The 18,989-nt window shown below is 31.2% G+C and overlaps 1 protein-coding gene across 1 annotated transcript in view; it reads left to right on the top strand.

Annotated features, from left to right (window-relative positions):
• stan (Protocadherin-like wing polarity protein stan) overlaps nucleotides 1-18,780 on the top strand; it is a 155,420-nt gene extending 136,640 nt beyond the window's left edge. Inside the window, exons 47-51 of the mRNA XM_075380015.1 lie at nucleotides 20-143; nucleotides 5,724-6,012; nucleotides 9,417-9,638; nucleotides 10,988-11,183; nucleotides 18,666-18,780. Coding sequence (XP_075236130.1) covers nucleotides 20-143; nucleotides 5,724-6,012; nucleotides 9,417-9,638; nucleotides 10,988-11,183; nucleotides 18,666-18,693 — 859 coding nt within the window. The 3' untranslated portion in view covers nucleotides 18,694-18,780. The remainder of the gene's footprint in view (nucleotides 1-19; nucleotides 144-5,723; nucleotides 6,013-9,416; nucleotides 9,639-10,987; nucleotides 11,184-18,665) is intronic.
• The last annotated feature ends 209 nt before the right edge of the window (nucleotides 18,781-18,989 follow it).

Here is an 18,989-nt window from a genome sequence, read left to right as displayed (position 1 = left end):
TTTTTTTTTTTTATTCTAGGAGTGATACACAGTTAAGACAAACTTCTACTAGCACTAGTAATTATGATCAATCAGCATCAGATGTACCATCCACATTTCAAAGACCGCATAATACACAACATACATCTGATTCTGAATCTGAGGTACAAATTAATATTTTTTATTTTTTTATTTTGTTAGAACTTATTATGTAGATAATTCCAGGTAATGAAACTGCCCTAGTTTGTTTTTAAAACAATGAATGAGTATGAAATAATTTGTAAGATTGTTATATTTTTTTATAAGGTCATAGCTTCTAATTACAGTAATGTATTTTCAAATTCAAGATTTTGCAGGGTCTTTTTCACTACAATGTGTTTTTTATCAGATTTATTTTACTCTGTACTTCGTAATAATTACTGAAAGTAAAATGATTAGAGAGTAGTTATTTCTAAAATTAATGTAAATTATTTACACTATGAAAAGCCGAAATAATACACTTAAAAGTCAAATATGTATATAAATTACTAAGCTATGAATCAGTAGAATAATCCAATAAATATATTAGTATTTTACATACTTTTTAATAGTGTTCTTAAAATTTTATTTTTTGTACAGTAGTTGTATATGTTTGTATTTAATATTTTACTTTTAAGTTTTTTATTTTGTCTTTTTTTTAGTATTTTAATTTTAATTTTGTTTTTAAATTTTTACTTTAAGTTTTTATTTTATTGTTGTCTTATTAGATTTTATATTTTATTTTTATTTTCATATTTTTATTTTCTGGGTGATGATAACACAGAAATGTTTTTCGCCCCCCCCCCAAAAAAAAAAGATTTATTTAAAATTATGTAATAAAACTTTGTTAAAGTTACAGAGGTATCTCTTTGGATGAAACTGCTAACCAAATATTTTTATCTTTATGAGTAGTAACACGACTCAAAATGTGCATACATAATGTGCAGAAACTCTTAACACTCAGACAGAAATATCTAAAGAGTTTCTTGCAATTAGAACACATTTTATGGAACATTTGGTGAAACTTTTCTTTAAGAAGGCTTTGAAACCACAAATATTTAATCTAGTAACTTTTTGTTTTTTAACTTTTTTTATTGATTATTATTATAGTGCACATGGTACAGTCCATCTCATGAAATCAAAATACATGTTGATAAGTGATGATGAAAATTACAATTTTTTAGTATGACAGTCATTTACCATGTGTGTTTTTTTTTTTTGTCTTCTGTCATTTGACTGGTTTGATGCAGCTCTCCAAGATTCCCTATCTAGTGCTAGTCATTTCATTTTAATGAAACCCTCTCCATCCTACATCCCTAACAATTTGTTTTACATATTCCAAACGTGGCCTGCCTACACAATTGTTTCCTTCTACTTGTCCTTCCAATATTAAAGCGACTATTCCAGGATGCCTTAGTATGTGGCCTGTAAGTCTGTCTCTTCTTTTAACTATATTTTTCCAAATGCTTCTTTCTTCATCTATTTGCCGCAATACCTCTTCATTTGTCACTTTATCCACCCATCTGATTTTTAACATTCTCCTATAGCACCGCATTTCAAAAGCTTCTAATCTTTTCTTCTCAGACACTCCAATTGTCCAAGTTTCACTTCCATATAAAGCGACACTCCTAACATATACTTTCAAAAATCTTTTTCTGAAATTTAAATTAATTTTTGATGTAAACTAATTATATTTCTTACTGAAGGCTCGTTTAGCTTGTGCTATTCGGCATTTTATATCGCTCCTGCTTCGTCCATCTACTAGTAATTCTACTTTAGTAATTAGTTATTCTTTAGTAATTCTACTTCCCAAATAACAAACTTCTTCTACCTCCATAATCTTTTCTCCTATTTTCACATTCAGTGGTCCATCTTTGTTATTTCTACTACATTTCATTACTTTTGTTTTGTTCTTGTTTATTTTCATGCGATAGTTCTTGCGTAGGACTTCATCTATGCCGTTCATTGTTTCTTCTAAATCCTTTTTACTCTCGGCTAGAATTACTATATCATCAGCAAATCGTAGCATCTTTATCTTTTCACCTTGTACTGTTACTCCGAATCTAAATTGTTCTTTAACATCATTAACTGCTAGTTCCATGTAAAGATTAAAAAGTAACGGAGATAGGGAACATCCTTGTCGGACTCCCTTTCTTATTACGGCTTCTTTCTTATGTTCTTCAATTATTACTGTTGCTGTTTGGTTCCTGTACATGTTAGCAATTGTTCTTGGTATGCCTTAGTATGTGGCCTATAAGTCTGTCTCTTCTTTTAACTATATTTTTTCGAAATGCTTCTTTCTTCATCAATCTGCTGCAACACATCTTCATTTATCACTTTATCCAACCACGTGATTTTTAACATTCTCCTATAGCACCGCATCTCAAAAGCTTCTAATCTTTTCTTCTCAGGTACTCCAATCGTTCAAGTTTCACTTCCATATAAAGATATGCTCCAAATATATACTTTCAAACATGCTTTCCTTATGTTTAAATTAATTTTTGATGTAAGAAATTATATTTCTGACTGAAAGCTCATTTCGCCTGTGCTATTCAGCATTTTATTTTGCTCCTGCTTCATCCATCTTTATTAATTCTACTTCCCAAATAACAAAATTCTTCTCATAGTCTTTTATAGTCCTATTTTTATATTCAGTGGTCCATCTACTTTATTTCTACTACATTTCATTATTCTCATTTTGTTCTTGTTTATTTTCATGTGGTAGTTCTTGCCAACGACTTCATCCATGCCATTCATTGTCTCTTTTAAGTCTTTTTTACTGTGGGCTAGAATTACTATATCATCAGCAAATAATAGCATCTTTTCTTTTCACCTTACACTGTTACTCCACATCAAAATAGTTCTGTAACATCATTAGCTGCTAGTTCTATATAAAGATTAAAAAGTAATGGGGATAGGGAACATCCTTGTCAGATTCACTTCTTTATTACTGCTTCTTTTTTATGTTCTTTGATTATTGTTGTTGCAGTTTGGTTTGTGTAAATGTTAGCAATTGTTCTTCTATCTCTGTATTTTAACCCTAATTTTTTTTAAATGCTGAACATTTTATTCCAGTCTACGTTATCGAAAGCCTTTTCTAGGTCTATAAACGCCAAGTATGTTGGTTTGTTTTCCTTTAATCTTCCTTGTACTATTAATCTAAGCACTGAAATTGCTTCCCTTGTCCGTATTTTTTTCCTGAAACCAAATTTGTCTTCTCCTAACAATTCTTCCAATCTCCTCTCAATTCTTCTGTACAGAATTCTTGTTAAGATTTTTGATGCTTGACTACTTAAGCTAATTGTTCTGTATTCTTCACATTTATTTGCTTCTGCTTTCTTTGGTATCATGAAATTAACACTCTTTTTGAAGTCTCATGGAACTTCCCTTTTTTCGTAATTATTACATACCAGTTTGTATAATCTATCTATCACTTCTTTGCCTGCACTGCACAGTAATTCTGCAGGTATACCACATATCCCAGGAGCCTTTCTGCCATTCAAATTCTTTAATGCTTTCTTAAATTCAGATCTCAGTATTATATCTCCCTTTTCACCATCTTTGACTTCATCTTCCTCTATAACACCAGTTTCTAATTTCCTCCGAATAACTCTTCAATATTTTCTACCCACCTATCAACCTTTTCTTTCGTACTGTAAATTGGTGTACCATCTTTATTTAACACATTATTACATTTTAATTTATGTACCACAAAATTCTCCTTAACTTTCCTGTATGCTCCACGTATTTTACAAATGATCATTTCTCTTTCCACTTCTGATAACTTTTCTTTAATCCTTTCTTCTTTTGCTAATTTTCACTTCCTGTTTATAATATTTCTTAATTGTCGATAGTTACTTTCTTCTTCACTAGCATTTTTATACTTTCTATGTTCATCAATCGGCTGCAATATATCTCTGCTACCCGTTTTCTAACAGTTCTCTTTGTTCTGCCTAACTTTGCTTCTGCTGATTTAAGTATTTCCTTTTTAACATTCTCCCTTTCTTCTATATTTTCTACCTTATATTTTTTAGTGAGACCTCTTGCGATGTCCTCCTCAAAAATCTTGTTTACCTCCTCTTCCTCAAGCTTCACTAAATTCCACCGATTCACCCAACACCTTTTCTTTAGCTTTTAGACCCCTTTCTACATTTCATTATCACTAAATTATGGTTACTAACAATGTCTGCACCTGGATAGATATGCTTTGCAGTCGTTGATTTCTGAATCTTTGTTTAACCATGATGTAATCTATCTGATATCTTGCAGTATTGCCCGGCTTTTTCCATGTGTATATTCTTCTATTATGATTTTTAAACTGGGTATTGGCAATTACTGAATTATACTTCGTGCAAAACTCAATAAGTCAGTCCCCTCTTTCATTCCTTTTTCTCAGCCCATGTACACCCACTATATTATTTCCTTCCTTGCCTTTTCCAATGCTTGCAATCCAATCTCCAACTATTATTAAATTTTATGTGTTTAATTGCTTTGTCAGTTTCTTCGTATACACATTACCTCATCATCATCATCATGGGCGCTTGTAGGCATGTAGACGTAAACAGTTGTTGTCGGTTTAGGTTTTGATTTTATCTTGATTACAATAATTCTATCGCTATGCATTTTGAAATACTCTACTCTCTTCCCTGTCGTCTTGTTCATTACAAAACCTACTCCTGCCTGCCCTTTATTTGGCACTGAGTTAATTATTCTAAAATCACGTGACCAAAAGTCATTTTTCTCTTTCTACCGAACCTTGTTAATTCCCACTACATTTTCATTTAACCTACCCATTTCCCTCTTTAAATTTTCTAATATACCAACTTTTTTTAAATTTCTAACATTCCACGCTCCAACTCATAGAATGTTATTTTTTAACTTTCTGGTGACTCCTTCTTAGTAGTCCCCGTTTGGAGATCCAAACAGCGGACTAGTTTACCTCCAGAATATTGTACCAAGGACGGTGCCTTCATCTTTGTTACATGAAAATGCAGAGAGTTACATTTTCTTGGAAAAAAACACAGTGTAGTTTTCCATTTCTTTCAGCTGCACAGTACTCAGAAGATTGAGTGATGTTGATGTAGCCGTTTAAGTCCTCCTGACGTACGTCCTTAACAACTACTGAAAGAACTGCTGCCCTCTTTCAGGAATCATTCCTTAGTCTGGCCTCAACAGATACCTCTCCAATATGGTTGCACCTTTGGTCCAGCTACTCTTTTATCACTGAGCATTCAAGCCCCCTCACCACTGACAAGGTCTCATGATTCATGGAGGGAGAGAATTGGTTTAACAAACTTTTTTACAACAATTTGAGACTCTTTTAACTTAAAAATAGGTAAGGCAGAATGTAAATTTTCTGAAAAGTGATTGGCGATTTGATTTTTCTTTTACTTGCCTTTGTGAATTTTGAACATATTGTGTAAGAGTTGTTTTATTATATTTCAATTGCTGCTGAGTTTTTTTGCTATCATAAATTGCTGATCTCCATGGCAGATTGGTATCATCTTCATATTTCTTCATTAATTTTAGGTCTTAGGTTTGTATTCGAACAGGCACTTTGTCAATAGGTAAATTATTAGTTTTGTTTTCTTTAATATTCACTTTGCCAATAGATATTTTTCATACACTAGATATTACAGCTATCTTTGAACTTATAGAGTGAATTAATCATATAAAACAAAATTTTACTCTTTTACTTGCTTTTTACATTCATTTTATTTCATTAGGTATCTGCAGATGGCCGTAGTTTAGAGTTAGCTTCAAGTCACAGCAGTGATGACGATGAATCTTCTTCTCGACACCGCCGAAGAAATCAACGTAGCGCCGGTGTAACAGCATCATCTACAGCGGGTGTTGGATATTTACCTAATATTAGAGGTGAACCGGGAACTGGTAATTCAACACCAAGATTGCATTCAGTTCAGCCACCTCCTCACCTTAATATTATCACAAATTCAGATCTTTTTAAACCTATTTACGCACCTAGATGGCCATCACAAACTTACTCATCTGCTGGTAAGTGTTTTTATTTTTCTACATCTTAATTTGTAATAAGTAAAAGATACCAATAGTTTATATGTTTTATTTAAGAACTACCATTTTGGTATAATTATAAAAATAAAAATTAGTTTTTTATTTTGATATAATTATCCAATGACACCAGTGTAAAGTCAAACATTAGTATAAAGTCCAGTTGGACCATTGTATGGAATATTAAAAATATATAAATATCTGCATTATTCTGTTGTTGTTTGGCGTTATAACAAATTGTAGAACAATTTTCCAGTCCCAGATAAATACTACGTAATTAATTCAACCCAAATAGACAAAATTAATTAGTAAAACAAGCATTTTCAAGTCCATTAAAATAGGTACATACCGTTAATAGTTTTGAGTTGACATGATTTCCAAATTGGTACACTGTAGTAATAAAGACACAAACAGTATGTGCTGTTGCTCCATCTTGTTGAACCCAAGGTAAATCATCTTAAATGATTAGTTATTAAATATTTCAATCATATTGATGTATCGAGCTAGCAGTAACAGTTATTGCAAGACCATTTTTATTTTCAAATGAATATGGCCGCTTTAAATTTTCTAATACATAATATTAGAAATTTTGTTCAATTCTTCAATTTTTAAATAGATTTCAATTTCTGGTCGCACTGGACTCGGCAAAATAACAACTCAACATTTGCAGGTGTGAGAACTGCCAGTTGGTTGCTGCAATAAATACTATTAAGTTTTTTCTTTTGTATTGAGGATGTTTCTTCAGAATTCCTAACTTAGCTATTTATATTGGATGAGCAGTTAGAACAGGATCATAACAGTGAGGATTAAAGTTTTAGCGAAATTTCCTATGAATGTCTTGGGACATAAAAAAAAGATTTTACTATGAATGTACATTGTATATCACTATTCAATTAAAAAAATGACACAATGTAGCTGCGTAGTGGTACATATGCGTACACAAAGCAGTCTTGCCAACATTGGAAAAGAGAATCACCAACTTTTATTGGCTCACCTGAACAAATCAACCCAAAAACTTCAATTTATTTACATCATTCCATTTTCTTATTAATTTATTATTGAGATTAATGATATTTTTTAAGAAAAAATAAAAACATTCCTCAGCAAAACTATAAAAGAATGAGGACAGTAATGAAGAAGATTACAAACTCTCACATCTAATAACTAAAGTATTGGTATGTAATTAAACAGTTGTTTCAATAGAAAACAGGTCTCAGATTTGAATCCCAATTAGACTTGGCATTTTTTTTATTTATTGTAAAATGTCTGTACCACATCAAGTATATGTTCCCTCATTAAAGAAGTTTTTAATTCAAGGATCAAGGAATATCGGTAAAGAATTTTCTACTACTTTGTAAATGTTAGAAGATAGTTTTTATGTTACGATGAAAAAAAGACATTACTCTTTCTAATTGTAATTTACAGCAGTGTATAAGTCAATATTTTTATAGCACACACTTGAATTAAAATCAAGTTCAAGAAAATCTTTGTGCTTATACTGGATGGGTGGGAAGTCCCTTTACGCTAGTTATGAAATTATTAGGATAGGTGCAGCTTACATTCCATGGATCTAAAATGTCTGTGGGTTCCACCGTGTTCAAAGCACAATTTTATTCACTTCCATGTCTGGTTGTTCATCTGTAACTGCATATCAAAGGTAATCATTTCAAATGCCAACCAAACAGCATCTTGGAGCTAATTGCTGTTGACATATCTGCGTTTTCGGATCTCTTCTTTTACAAAAGCCCCAGAATGCGTTGTCATGAGTTGTGAGGTCGGGGCTTCTTGCTGGTCAAGACAATGTAACCAGTAACTCTTCTCACTCGCATCCAATCCAGCAATTCAGAAAAATTTCATCAAGGTGTCTGCAAATATTTAAAGCAAAATACGCTGGAACACTGTCTTGCTAAAATGTAATGATGTTAGTGATTCCTTTTGCCATTAATTCTGGAAGTAATTACTCATTGATCAGTCTAAGATAACTGTGTTGATTAACTGCACCATCAAAAAAATAAGAACCAAAGAGATGTTTAGCTGACATCCCAGCCCAAATCATAACATAATACGGACGGTGTTCAATTTCCTAAAAAAAGTGAGGATTATCTTTACCCAGAAAATGCATTTCAGTTACAAGAGCTTCAATAAATCATACACTCATCTGAGAACATGATGTTCTTTTTATCACCTGCTCTTGAAAAGCATTCAAGCAATAACTGACATGCATCAATACATCAATCAATATCATTGTCACACAACTTCTTAACTCTGGCTGGATGAAGACATTTAACTTTCATGTCCTTCCGCATATGGTTATGCATTGTAGATCTTGGAATGCCTAACTCTGCAGAACGTTTGCTCATTGATTTTATCAGTGATTGTTGAATCGATGCCTTTACAGCAGCACACATCTCAGCTCGAGTGCTTGGCCTCCTACTGCGTGATGTATCAAGAACACTTCTATTGCAAATGCCTTCTTCTCCCATCTTAATAACATTTACCACATTGATGACTTCCAAAACGCATAAAGAAGCCATTCATAATGTTCTCCGATGTTTAACCTGTGTGTGGACATTCATAGACCCTTACACAAGCTAATAAATGCTCGACAGTGATCCTCCATCGTTCCACACTCGACTACGACTAAGATCATCCCACCACGAACGAAGACACCAGACAATACCCACCATCCTCCCCAATTTTTCCAAGAGCAGTGAGCGAAATCAGCTGTGAGAATTGGCAGCAGAAGAGCCTGATTAAGGTAAATTTATTACAGTGTAAAGGATCTTTCCACCTGCTTCATAGTATTAAACGATAATAAAAATTACAGTAAAGTTCCTTTATCCTAAGGTGAGAGTTATCATTTCTTATATACTTGCTTGTGAAAGTAATAATCTCTATTTTTGTTTAATGTTTTGTATCACAAGAGAGATGGTTATATTATTAATTTGTTGCTTTACACTCTTTCCTATTTCCCTCTGTCTTTTTGATGGCTGTTATACATACAAAGCAACACAGGTTTAAAGTCAAAGTTGCTGTTTCTAAAACTAATGATGTTCACTATATAGGTAATTTTTACGATAGGTAAAAATGTTGAACTGAATATCAGCTACATTTCAGTTTTCTTGAAATTTTTAAACAAGCAATATATCCAGCTCAGTGAAGAAGGCTACAGGAAATTATCACTTCATTCCTTACTTTTTTTATTTGTAAGCTTAATATGGGGTGCTTGTTCTGGAGAATTTACTCTACTGTTTTTTTGAGTGATTTGAGTCAGCTACAACTATTATAGTTATAACACCTAACAGATTATATATCATATAAGTAAAAAATAAGAATGCTGGGATAAAAAAGATTAATAATACTCTTCTTCACGTATGTTTCTTTTACAGTAGAACAAGTTACACTAGATGAAACATTTGTACCGCATCGTTGGACCAATATGTCTGCTTCTACTATGTCAGATAACGAAGCCGTTGCTATTATGAACCGTCCAGAACCAAAGGTTGTTAATAATCAAGAACCACCTCCATACTACCATCCTAGAGACCCTTCTGTTTCTGATACGGATGATAAATCCAACCTCGGTGAAAAGTATTTATTTCCTTATACAGGTAATGTTTAAATGTATTTTTATATTAAGGAAATTATTATTATTTATTATAACCGATTAAAATATAATAAAATGTAAAATTGTAATCATTAAAATTTATAATTTTTTCTAAAAAAATAACCTGTGAATAAATTTTTCATGAATATTTGATCTGAGACAAAATTCCTGATCTCTTTATCTCTCCATCCTTTTAAAATCTAGACTTCTAACTTTAGTAACACATATGAAAGTCACCAGACCAAATGTAATTGTTATTTTTTTTTTTCAGCCAATCCAGAGTTATAACTCAAATCAACATCCACATATAAACATGTGGACAGTATATATATTTGATCCATTGTATTACATTCAGTGGATCAAATATAAACAGGAATTTATGTTTTAAATTTTATTTGTAAAGCAATTAGCATTCATATTTTTCTATATAATCTGTTTTGGAAACACATTTTTCCCATCTTCTGGAAGTTTTTTGATGTCTTCACTGTAATAAGAAAAAAAGCTTATCATAAGCCGATTGCACACAAACGAGCAATGACCCTCTACCCTTGCTTTGTATGTGAAATGTTGCCCTCCCGACATCTCTTTCAGTGGTTCAAACATATGGAAATTACAAGGCAGTAGATCTCGGCTTTAGGGTGTGTGTTTCAGTGCAACCCAGAACATTTTTCTAATTTTTTTACTTGTTTGATTTGATATTTGAGGCCTGGTTTTATCTTGGGAGTAAAATGACGTCCTTAATAGGTTGTCTCTTTCAATCCGATAAACAGCTTTAACTTGTTCAAGACGTTGGCAGTAAACCACTGCAATTTCAGTTCTGTTATGCAAGTAGGAGTCCTATATTTATACATTTTATTACTGTATTTGTTTTTATGCAGGCAGGAGTTCCATTCACCCGTTCCTATATATAACTATTTATAGTTCTGTAATGTTTTATTTTGTTATGCCTAGAGGAGATATTACACTCATTCATATGTTTTAGATGTTTATTGTTTTGTTAATTTATATTATCTATTATTGGAATTTAGCAGTTTAAATATGTGAGTTGATTTATAATTACCCTAATTATGTTTTAATTGTGTTTTTTTATGAATTCTTTTTATTTTAATATACCAGATGAATATTTTTCTTATTGTCCATTTACCATATTGGACATATTTTCCCTTTCTTTTTATAATATGATGATAGTTTGTCACCCCCTTCTTAATACAAACATATAATTCCTTTTGGAACACATTTCAGTTGATATTCTGAAATTTATTATTTCAAATTCTATTGAAAATTATATTATTGTATAATTTATATAATTCAGCTTTTTTTTTTGATTCAATAAGAAGTTGTGTTTGTTAACAGCTGAAGAGGATCACTGTGGTTCAGTTAGTTTGTTGCGTCCATATAGTAGTGAATTGAACAGCAATCTTCATCTTCATTCGACCCTGCATCATCATCACCATCCACCTCATCATACATCACCACCTGTTGTACCATCTTCACCGAGTCCACTCATGATGCATCATGATTTCACATGTCCAGATATATCTGAAACTGAGTCAGTAATGTAAAGTTTATTATATATATATATTTTTTTATGTTATAAAATGATTTCTTTAATATAAATTACTTAATTGAATATAAATAGTTACTACAAATTAATATAATCGTGTTTTTTTTTTTTTTTATCAAATAGATAAGTTTCTACAGTTAGGTATGGGCTGTCCTCCTGTTCACAGACATTTTGTATAAAGTCGGCCATTGGTAGTCCTGAAGTTTAAAAATGTATTATTTCTTACTCTCCTAATTTCTTACTCTAATAATCAGCCGAGGTATGGGTATCACAGTTTTTACTATTGTTGATGTTTCAAGACCCCGTAGCCTAAAAAATACAGAAAGTTATAGAAATTTCTACCTAATTTATTTGGGAAAATTTAATAATGAACTTTTTGCACAAAATAAAGAAAGAATTATCTAAATTAAATCCTTTTTTGTAGAATATGATTTGAGCATAATGTAAAATATAAAATAGACAAATCAAATTGAAACCCTTCACCTTTTATTTTGAATAAAATTCCTTTAAAAATGAAATACCTTCACTAAAAAGCTTGTTTAAATAATTTAAAATCCAGTTATGCAAATCTTCAATTACGTATAACTTTTTACTTTCCCGACTGTAACCATATTGCATAGAACTCTGCACTTTATGTTTAATATAGCAACTATACTAAACGATGACTCACAATCAACTAAATGATTGAGAATGTTGATGTTTGTCATGCTGATTCAAATGTCCAAGGTCTTGCTAAAGAGCTCACTGTCTCATATACTGCCTCATATACATTAACTGCAACATTAAAATTATACACAGCATATAATAACCCAACATTTCAATACACATGAATTATATGATAACAGTACAAAATTTTACACACACATTAAATGAACTCGTTTGACAGAACAAATATATTAATGGGTTGATTATATACTTAAAATGTTTCCTTCTTTTTAACATGGACACCATTGGGCAAGTCCTACCAATTTTTAGTGATTAATCAAGATGTAATTATAAAAATCTATGATTAACATTAATTATAAATAAGTGATTATAATTAATAGTGTAATTAATTAAGATGTGCATATTTCCCAATTATACTTGTTATAAGTAAAGTATATACTGTTATAAAATTAATATCTCTTGAGTATTCATTTAAATTAATAAAAACACAGATCAATTACAATATGTTAATAAGATGTATAAATAACAATTTTTACAGCCTCATTCAAGGAAAATATTTTGCCTTACTTTTTACAATATGTTGACTATTTTTTTTTTCTTGTAAGATATTTTATGAGTTTATGTAAATGAAAATAAGTAATTGTATCAGGTGGACCAAAAATCACTTTCCATGAAAAAAATATACAATTTTGTTATTATTAAAATATTATAATCTTTTTCTGTCAAGTTATACTTAAATAAAGAAAGATTCATTTTATAAAAATTCATCCACCAAAAAAGAATAAATATAGTCACATTTTTTACTTAGAAAGTCAGAGGAATGTTTCTAAAAAATAATATTTTGAAAGTTTTACAAAACTAGAAAATCACCTTCTGGCACAGCCATCCATGCAATGGTTTTGAAATTTGAACAGGCTGGATCAGTGGGAGATGCCACAAGATCAGAAATGCCACAATCTTCAGAAATAATGAAAATATTGAGTCTATAAGGAACAGTGTATCGAAGCATGTCAGCATGAAAACATTCCACTCAGTTTGCCATAAATTGAACATCATTGCGCAGAATATTGCACAAGGATTTAAGAAATTAAAAATTTTAAAAGATTTAACTATACAAAATATGTTAAAAAGAACCTACATTTGTGAACAATTCAGAGTTCAGCATTTAAAAGATATTATTTTCAAAACCTAATGCAGTAAATCATGTTTTGACTAAAATTTAACGTAAAGATAAAGAATTAGATTTGAATCAATTTATGTTTTGTTAAAAATAAAATTTGAGAAGTTATTTTTGGCTCTCATGTGTATATGCTGTACAGTAATTTTTTATTCTTAAAAATTAAATTTTAGGCTTTTTTTCTCAAAATGATATTTATTAGTGGGTTTTCATATCAGTTTCTTACTTTGTATTTTTTACTTTCCTGGCAATTATAGCTGAAATAGCTATATTAAAGAGGAAAGTATGGCAATCATGTCAAAAATAGGGTATCAGGATTTTTTTGCAAATCTTTTGGTTTTAAGGTCTAACTAAATCATGTGAATAAAAAAAAAATGTATGTGCATATGTACAAGGGTAAGTCAAAAAGTAAAGGGATATTTTTGATTTCCCTCCCAATTACATGTATGGCAGCAATGATGAATGGTGATGATCATAACCTCTATCAGCTGTTCATTGAAAGTATTGTTTCATTGTTAGCTATTTGTGATTGTGTTTAAAAGTCTGTTTAAAATGAGCGCTCCTTTGTCTGATTGCACCAAGGAAGAAATGCAAGCAGTGATACATTTCTCAGTTCAGAAGTAGTAAACCAGCAGAGATAATTTTCTCCATGTTGCAGCAACATGGAGAGAGTTGTTTGACTGGAAGACAAGATCTACGAATGGATTGATCGCTTTAAAAATGGTAGGATTTCTCTCTATGATGAACAGCAGCAAGATAGGCCTTCCACTTCAATGACTAAACAATATTGAAGCAGTTAAACAAATGATTCTTGTTAATCGATGAATTACAGTCGATGACATTCTAAGTGAGTTGAATATAAGCCATGGCTCAGGATTTTCAATCATGCATGATTCTTTAAACTTTCAAAAAGTCTGTGCTTGCTGGGTTTCACATCAATTGATCAGCATCCAGAAAAAGAATTGTTGAAAATTTTCCAGAAGCTTTTGAAACGTTTCGAAGATGAATGAGACTCTTTTCTTAAGCAAATAATAATCGTTGATGAGACATAGGTCCATCACTTTGAACCCTAGAGTAAGTAACAAAGTTTAGTTTGGAAACATCCTTCATCTCCCACAGAAAAAAAGTTCAAAACTCTGATATCTGCAGGAAAGGTGATGATGATGATATTCTGGAATATGAAAGGTTCACTTTTGGTTTACTTCACATCTAAAGGTCCATCAGTAAACAGTAAGAACTACTGTGAGCTACTGTGTTTACTGAAGCAAAAAATCCAAGCCAAAAGACGTGGTAAACTTTCTAAAAGCATGATTCTGCTTCAGAATAACGCTCAACCTCATATGGCCAAAAAAACAGTTCTTTGCCTTCAAGTTTTCAGTTTTGTGCTGTTAGACCACCCTCCATACAGTCTAGACCTGGCTCCAAGCAATTTTCATCTGTTTGGCCCATTAAAAGAGTTGTGTGGGAAGCATTATCAATTTGATGAAGCCACTGAAAACTTTCTTCCATGAAGGGAAAACTCTTTAAAGATGGACTAAGTGAATAGAAGTAGGAAGGAAGTATGTAGAAAGATAATGCATGTATCATTTATGTAAGTACAAATATATATATATATATATTTGATTTTTTTAATTACACTTTACTTTTTGACTTGTCCTTGTACATATGTGTGTTGCATTGCTTTTGGCCTTACATCTCAGAATTCACTAAATCAATTTTCTTCAAATTTGGCTTGAATATTTCTATATATGGAGCATCCATCTTATTAATATTTTTCAAAATTTGTTAAGAGGATGGGAGGATATCATGAAAAAACAAATTTCAATTTTCTTCGGAGGCATTTAAGAGAAAACTTTATTAAAGCAGATTTATTACTTACAATGCATATATAATTAATAATTCTAAAAAAAAGTTTTCAAAATATCAACCTCCACCTCTTAAAAATTTAATTGTACATATTTTTATTATTTTGCTGTCTCCCTTCAGTTTAAATATTTTTCTTAAATATTTAAACATTTTATACTTTATACATAGAGCTGAGCTAACAAGAATCGTGTTAACAAAAATTTTAAATTTTAGATCCCGAACCTAAAATGAAGAAAAATTTTTGAAAATTTTTTTTCTTATTGGAAGTGATGTTAGATTTAGAGATAACTTTACATAAGTGAATTTGTTAAGCTTAACTTATATATGAATATTTATAGAAAAAACCTTTCTTAAAATTTATTCCCCACATCTAAAAAATATAATATTCTAGTTTTTGTTTAAGTTGTGCAAGTAATTGTATGACTTGACCAGCATGTCATGTAATACTTTGCCACCTTTTTTTTTATAGTTGTATGTATTAAAAAAATTGTATTTTTAAGGAAGAAAATTTTTTATTATAAAGAAGTTTTGTTAAAACTATAAGAAATAAACTTAAATGTTACTGAAATTTTTTTTGTATTGTTAAATATATTTATATATTTTTAGTAGTATAGTTAGATAAAATTTCTGATATTCATTTTTTTTTCTTATTTGTTTTTACTGCTAACATTTGGATAGTGAGGAGGTAAGCTAAAGTAACAATATTTTTTTAATCGTTTTTCTTTTTATCAAAAACTAAATCTTACACTTTTTGTTGAGTAAATAGAAAGATTGGTACTGATACCCTTATCATTATATAATAATTAAAACAGATATTTATTTATTCACAATTAACTCATTATAAGTGGATGAATATAAACAACTATAAAAAAATAACAGCAATTAGTGTTGCTAACAGCTGCTTATTGATTGAAATAACTGAGCTGTGTAAGCGCTGTATGCATACAACTGCTGGCAAATTCAAGGAACTTATTTAAAAAATACATCTCATATATATTGTTCCACATCAGAATGCCAAGCTCACTGAATTGTAGGTGGTATTTACCCTACAACTAACAGAATCACTCCATACTGCTGGGATCGGGTAGCTAAACCAATAGCTACCCAATCACAGCCTCCCTAAGTAGTACACTGCGCAGTGCAGTATACCAGAATCAAAGCAAAGAGGTTAGCTTTTACCTGCTCACTTCTTAAGGTCAAGATTCTCCAAGTCTTGCTGATGGATGCCCACACGCCATCCACCAAATGTAATTTATCAATTAACTTTGCCCCGTTGAATAAAGGGAGTTAAATAATTAATTGTGTTCTAACAGAAATAAATGACATTGTTACTTTACATATCTATCCTGTTCTTTTATGTGATTTTTAGTGTGTATGTAGCATCTAACGTATAGTCTTGACTCACTTTCTCTGACTCTTAGAGTAATGATGTTCATTATGTACAGCCATTCCCTATGGTAAATAGAATGAAAACATTTGTTGAACTGAATATCACCGCATTTCAGTAGGTTTGAATCATAATATACTTCAGTATTTTTAACGTCAGCTCAATGAAGAAGCTAGTGGGTGATCATTTCACTACACAAGCCTAGTGTGGTGTTCTTATTTTTTCCGAAAATAACCGTTTAAATTTTTAGATTCGTGATTTATGTCCGATCATTTGAAATACTTTTATGATTTACTAGCTAAATATTCATCTAATGTAAATTATGCTTATACATAAGATTTAATTAAAAAGTAGCTGACCTTATCACAGAGAATAAAATAGCATATCCTTTGACTTTCATTTCTATTCTCCTTTAAAATAATTGTCTTGTAACTTCATACATTTAAGCTGAAAATATTTCTTGAAGTAATCAGCTGTCAAATAGGATCCTTTCAGGAGTATCATCATCTTGGATAACCAGAAATCACAAAAACCCTGGCAATGGCAAATCTTGGGAATTCCATTTTTGTGCCAAGAAATGCTGGATCAGATGAAAAAACATTGTAAAGAATGCTGCATGATTCCCACGTCCAATCTCTTATGCTAAACAAGTAAAACCTCTTGTTAATTTTATTTGTTTCACCTTTCACTCTGTATTCATGATTCAGAACTCTACAGTAGTTCAACAACATTTCTTTGATTTCGCTCCTTGTTTGTCTTGCTTTTTTGGTTTCTGAGGTATACACATACATCCAAGGCATGTTATCAGCCGTCACAATTTTTATAAAATCAGAATCGACATTGATGCATTTCAGCATGTTTTGCATGATATCAGAATAGAACTGTTTCTATTCACATTAAAGCAGCTTTGCTACAAATTTCATAGCCATTTTGTGCTCTCACAAATTTGTTGAAATTGCACGTGGAGAAACATCATTGCTAATGATGGTGCAATCAATTGGTGGGTGGTGGGGGGGGGGGTCATAGCAGTTTCTGATATGGTCACAGATGGCAGTGTTTCATGATCAGACTGTGTTCTTTGTTAATAGTATCTAGATTTTGGATTGTTAATGATATACCGATATGCTGGTTATTGTTAACTAAAGCTCAATCATTTTTGAGCTGTTTGTAAAATGTTTTAATTTTTTTATCACTCTCCCTATAGTCTCATTGTAAAAATCTGATGAATCTTATCGTGAGTGGATAGTTTTTTTATATATATATATATTATTATATATATATATATATATATATATATATTATTATATATATATATATATATATATATATATATTTATATATATGTAGGCGATGAAGAAGCCAGAGGTAATCTTCGTAAACAAGGCAGAGGGCTCTAAGACCACGAGTCAAGAATTGAAGCGCGATTTTCGTGAAGTCCTTCGTGGTGACCGAAATCGGCTTAGGATTCGAGACATACGGGAGACCAGCAAAGGTTTAGTCGTTGTTGCGGATAATAAGTTAGTGCTAGGCGCGGGGTCTTCATTCCGCGGTTAGGCTTCTAGCTTAGTTCCTGAGGGCGACGTGGTAGCTGCAGGTGTCCATTGTTTTCTTTCTGAAGGGATAAACACATAAAACTATCTCGGGGTGAACTTTACCGATACAGATGTCCCTCGGGGCATCTGCATCGGTGGCATCTCTGCGGGGCCTGAACTGAAAGCTGTGGTGCGCAATCAGTTTGAGGGCGAGAAGATATCCTCCGTTAAAGCCACTACTGGCTAGGAACAGAGGGGGTGGTGTAGCGACCGGACACGCTACGAGGTGGGATCTTCTCCCCTCGGGGGGGAATCGAGATGTTCATTGAATCCTAGACCACATGGAACCAAATGACCCCTTCCAACAATATATGCAAGCAGTGTTGCTAACTCAAAATGGTAATATTAAATGCTTCACCCTGTATATTCAAACTGAATTTCTCTTCTAGCAGTAAATCCATACTATTTAAAATTTCCTCTAATTTTTGGTTCTGCCTTAAGAACAAAATCATTGATAATTTTTTTTTTCTTAGTGATTTTTTAATTTTTTTGTTAGTCGATTCATTTTCAAATTGTTCTTCAGTTCTTGTTTTGCTTCTTATGTATAAAAATTGAAAAGCGGTAAAAACAGGCTACATCTTTATACAGCTTCTTTATAAAAATTTACCTTTCTTCATGTATTTTGTTTTATGAAGCCTTCTTTCCTTAAATTATTGTCGTAATTTTAAGGATCAATATAAAGAAATAATTTCAAGGAAATCTTTAATTTCAAATCATTTTCCATAAAGATAATTTATATAAATGTATTATATAATTTTTGTTTCTTATATTTTGTTTAGGAAAGATACGAGTGAAACACCAGTTTGATTGAATCTTCAAAATGTGATAAATGTTGCTGCGATAATCATTCGTTTAATGCATTCCATCCTACATTCCAACTAATTAATTTATTGTAATTATTAATTTATTATTTTATTCTCATCATTATCACCAATAGATTATTATTTATTATATTATAAATATAATATTCTCATTGAAGTGTATGATACAATCAATTATTGGATTCACAGTGATAATACAATACTGATATTAACATTTTGTTATTTTTTATATGTAGAAAGAGCTCATTTAAAATGTTTTCTCATTTTTACTTATTTATTTAT

The sequence above is a fragment of the Lycorma delicatula genome, chromosome 12, assembly GCF_047948215.1.
Source record: "Lycorma delicatula isolate Av1 chromosome 12, ASM4794821v1, whole genome shotgun sequence".
Classification (NCBI taxonomy): Eukaryota; Metazoa; Arthropoda; class Insecta; order Hemiptera; family Fulgoridae; genus Lycorma; species Lycorma delicatula.
Note: the sequence above shows the minus strand (reverse complement) of the source record. Positions and strands in the feature narration are given on the sequence as shown.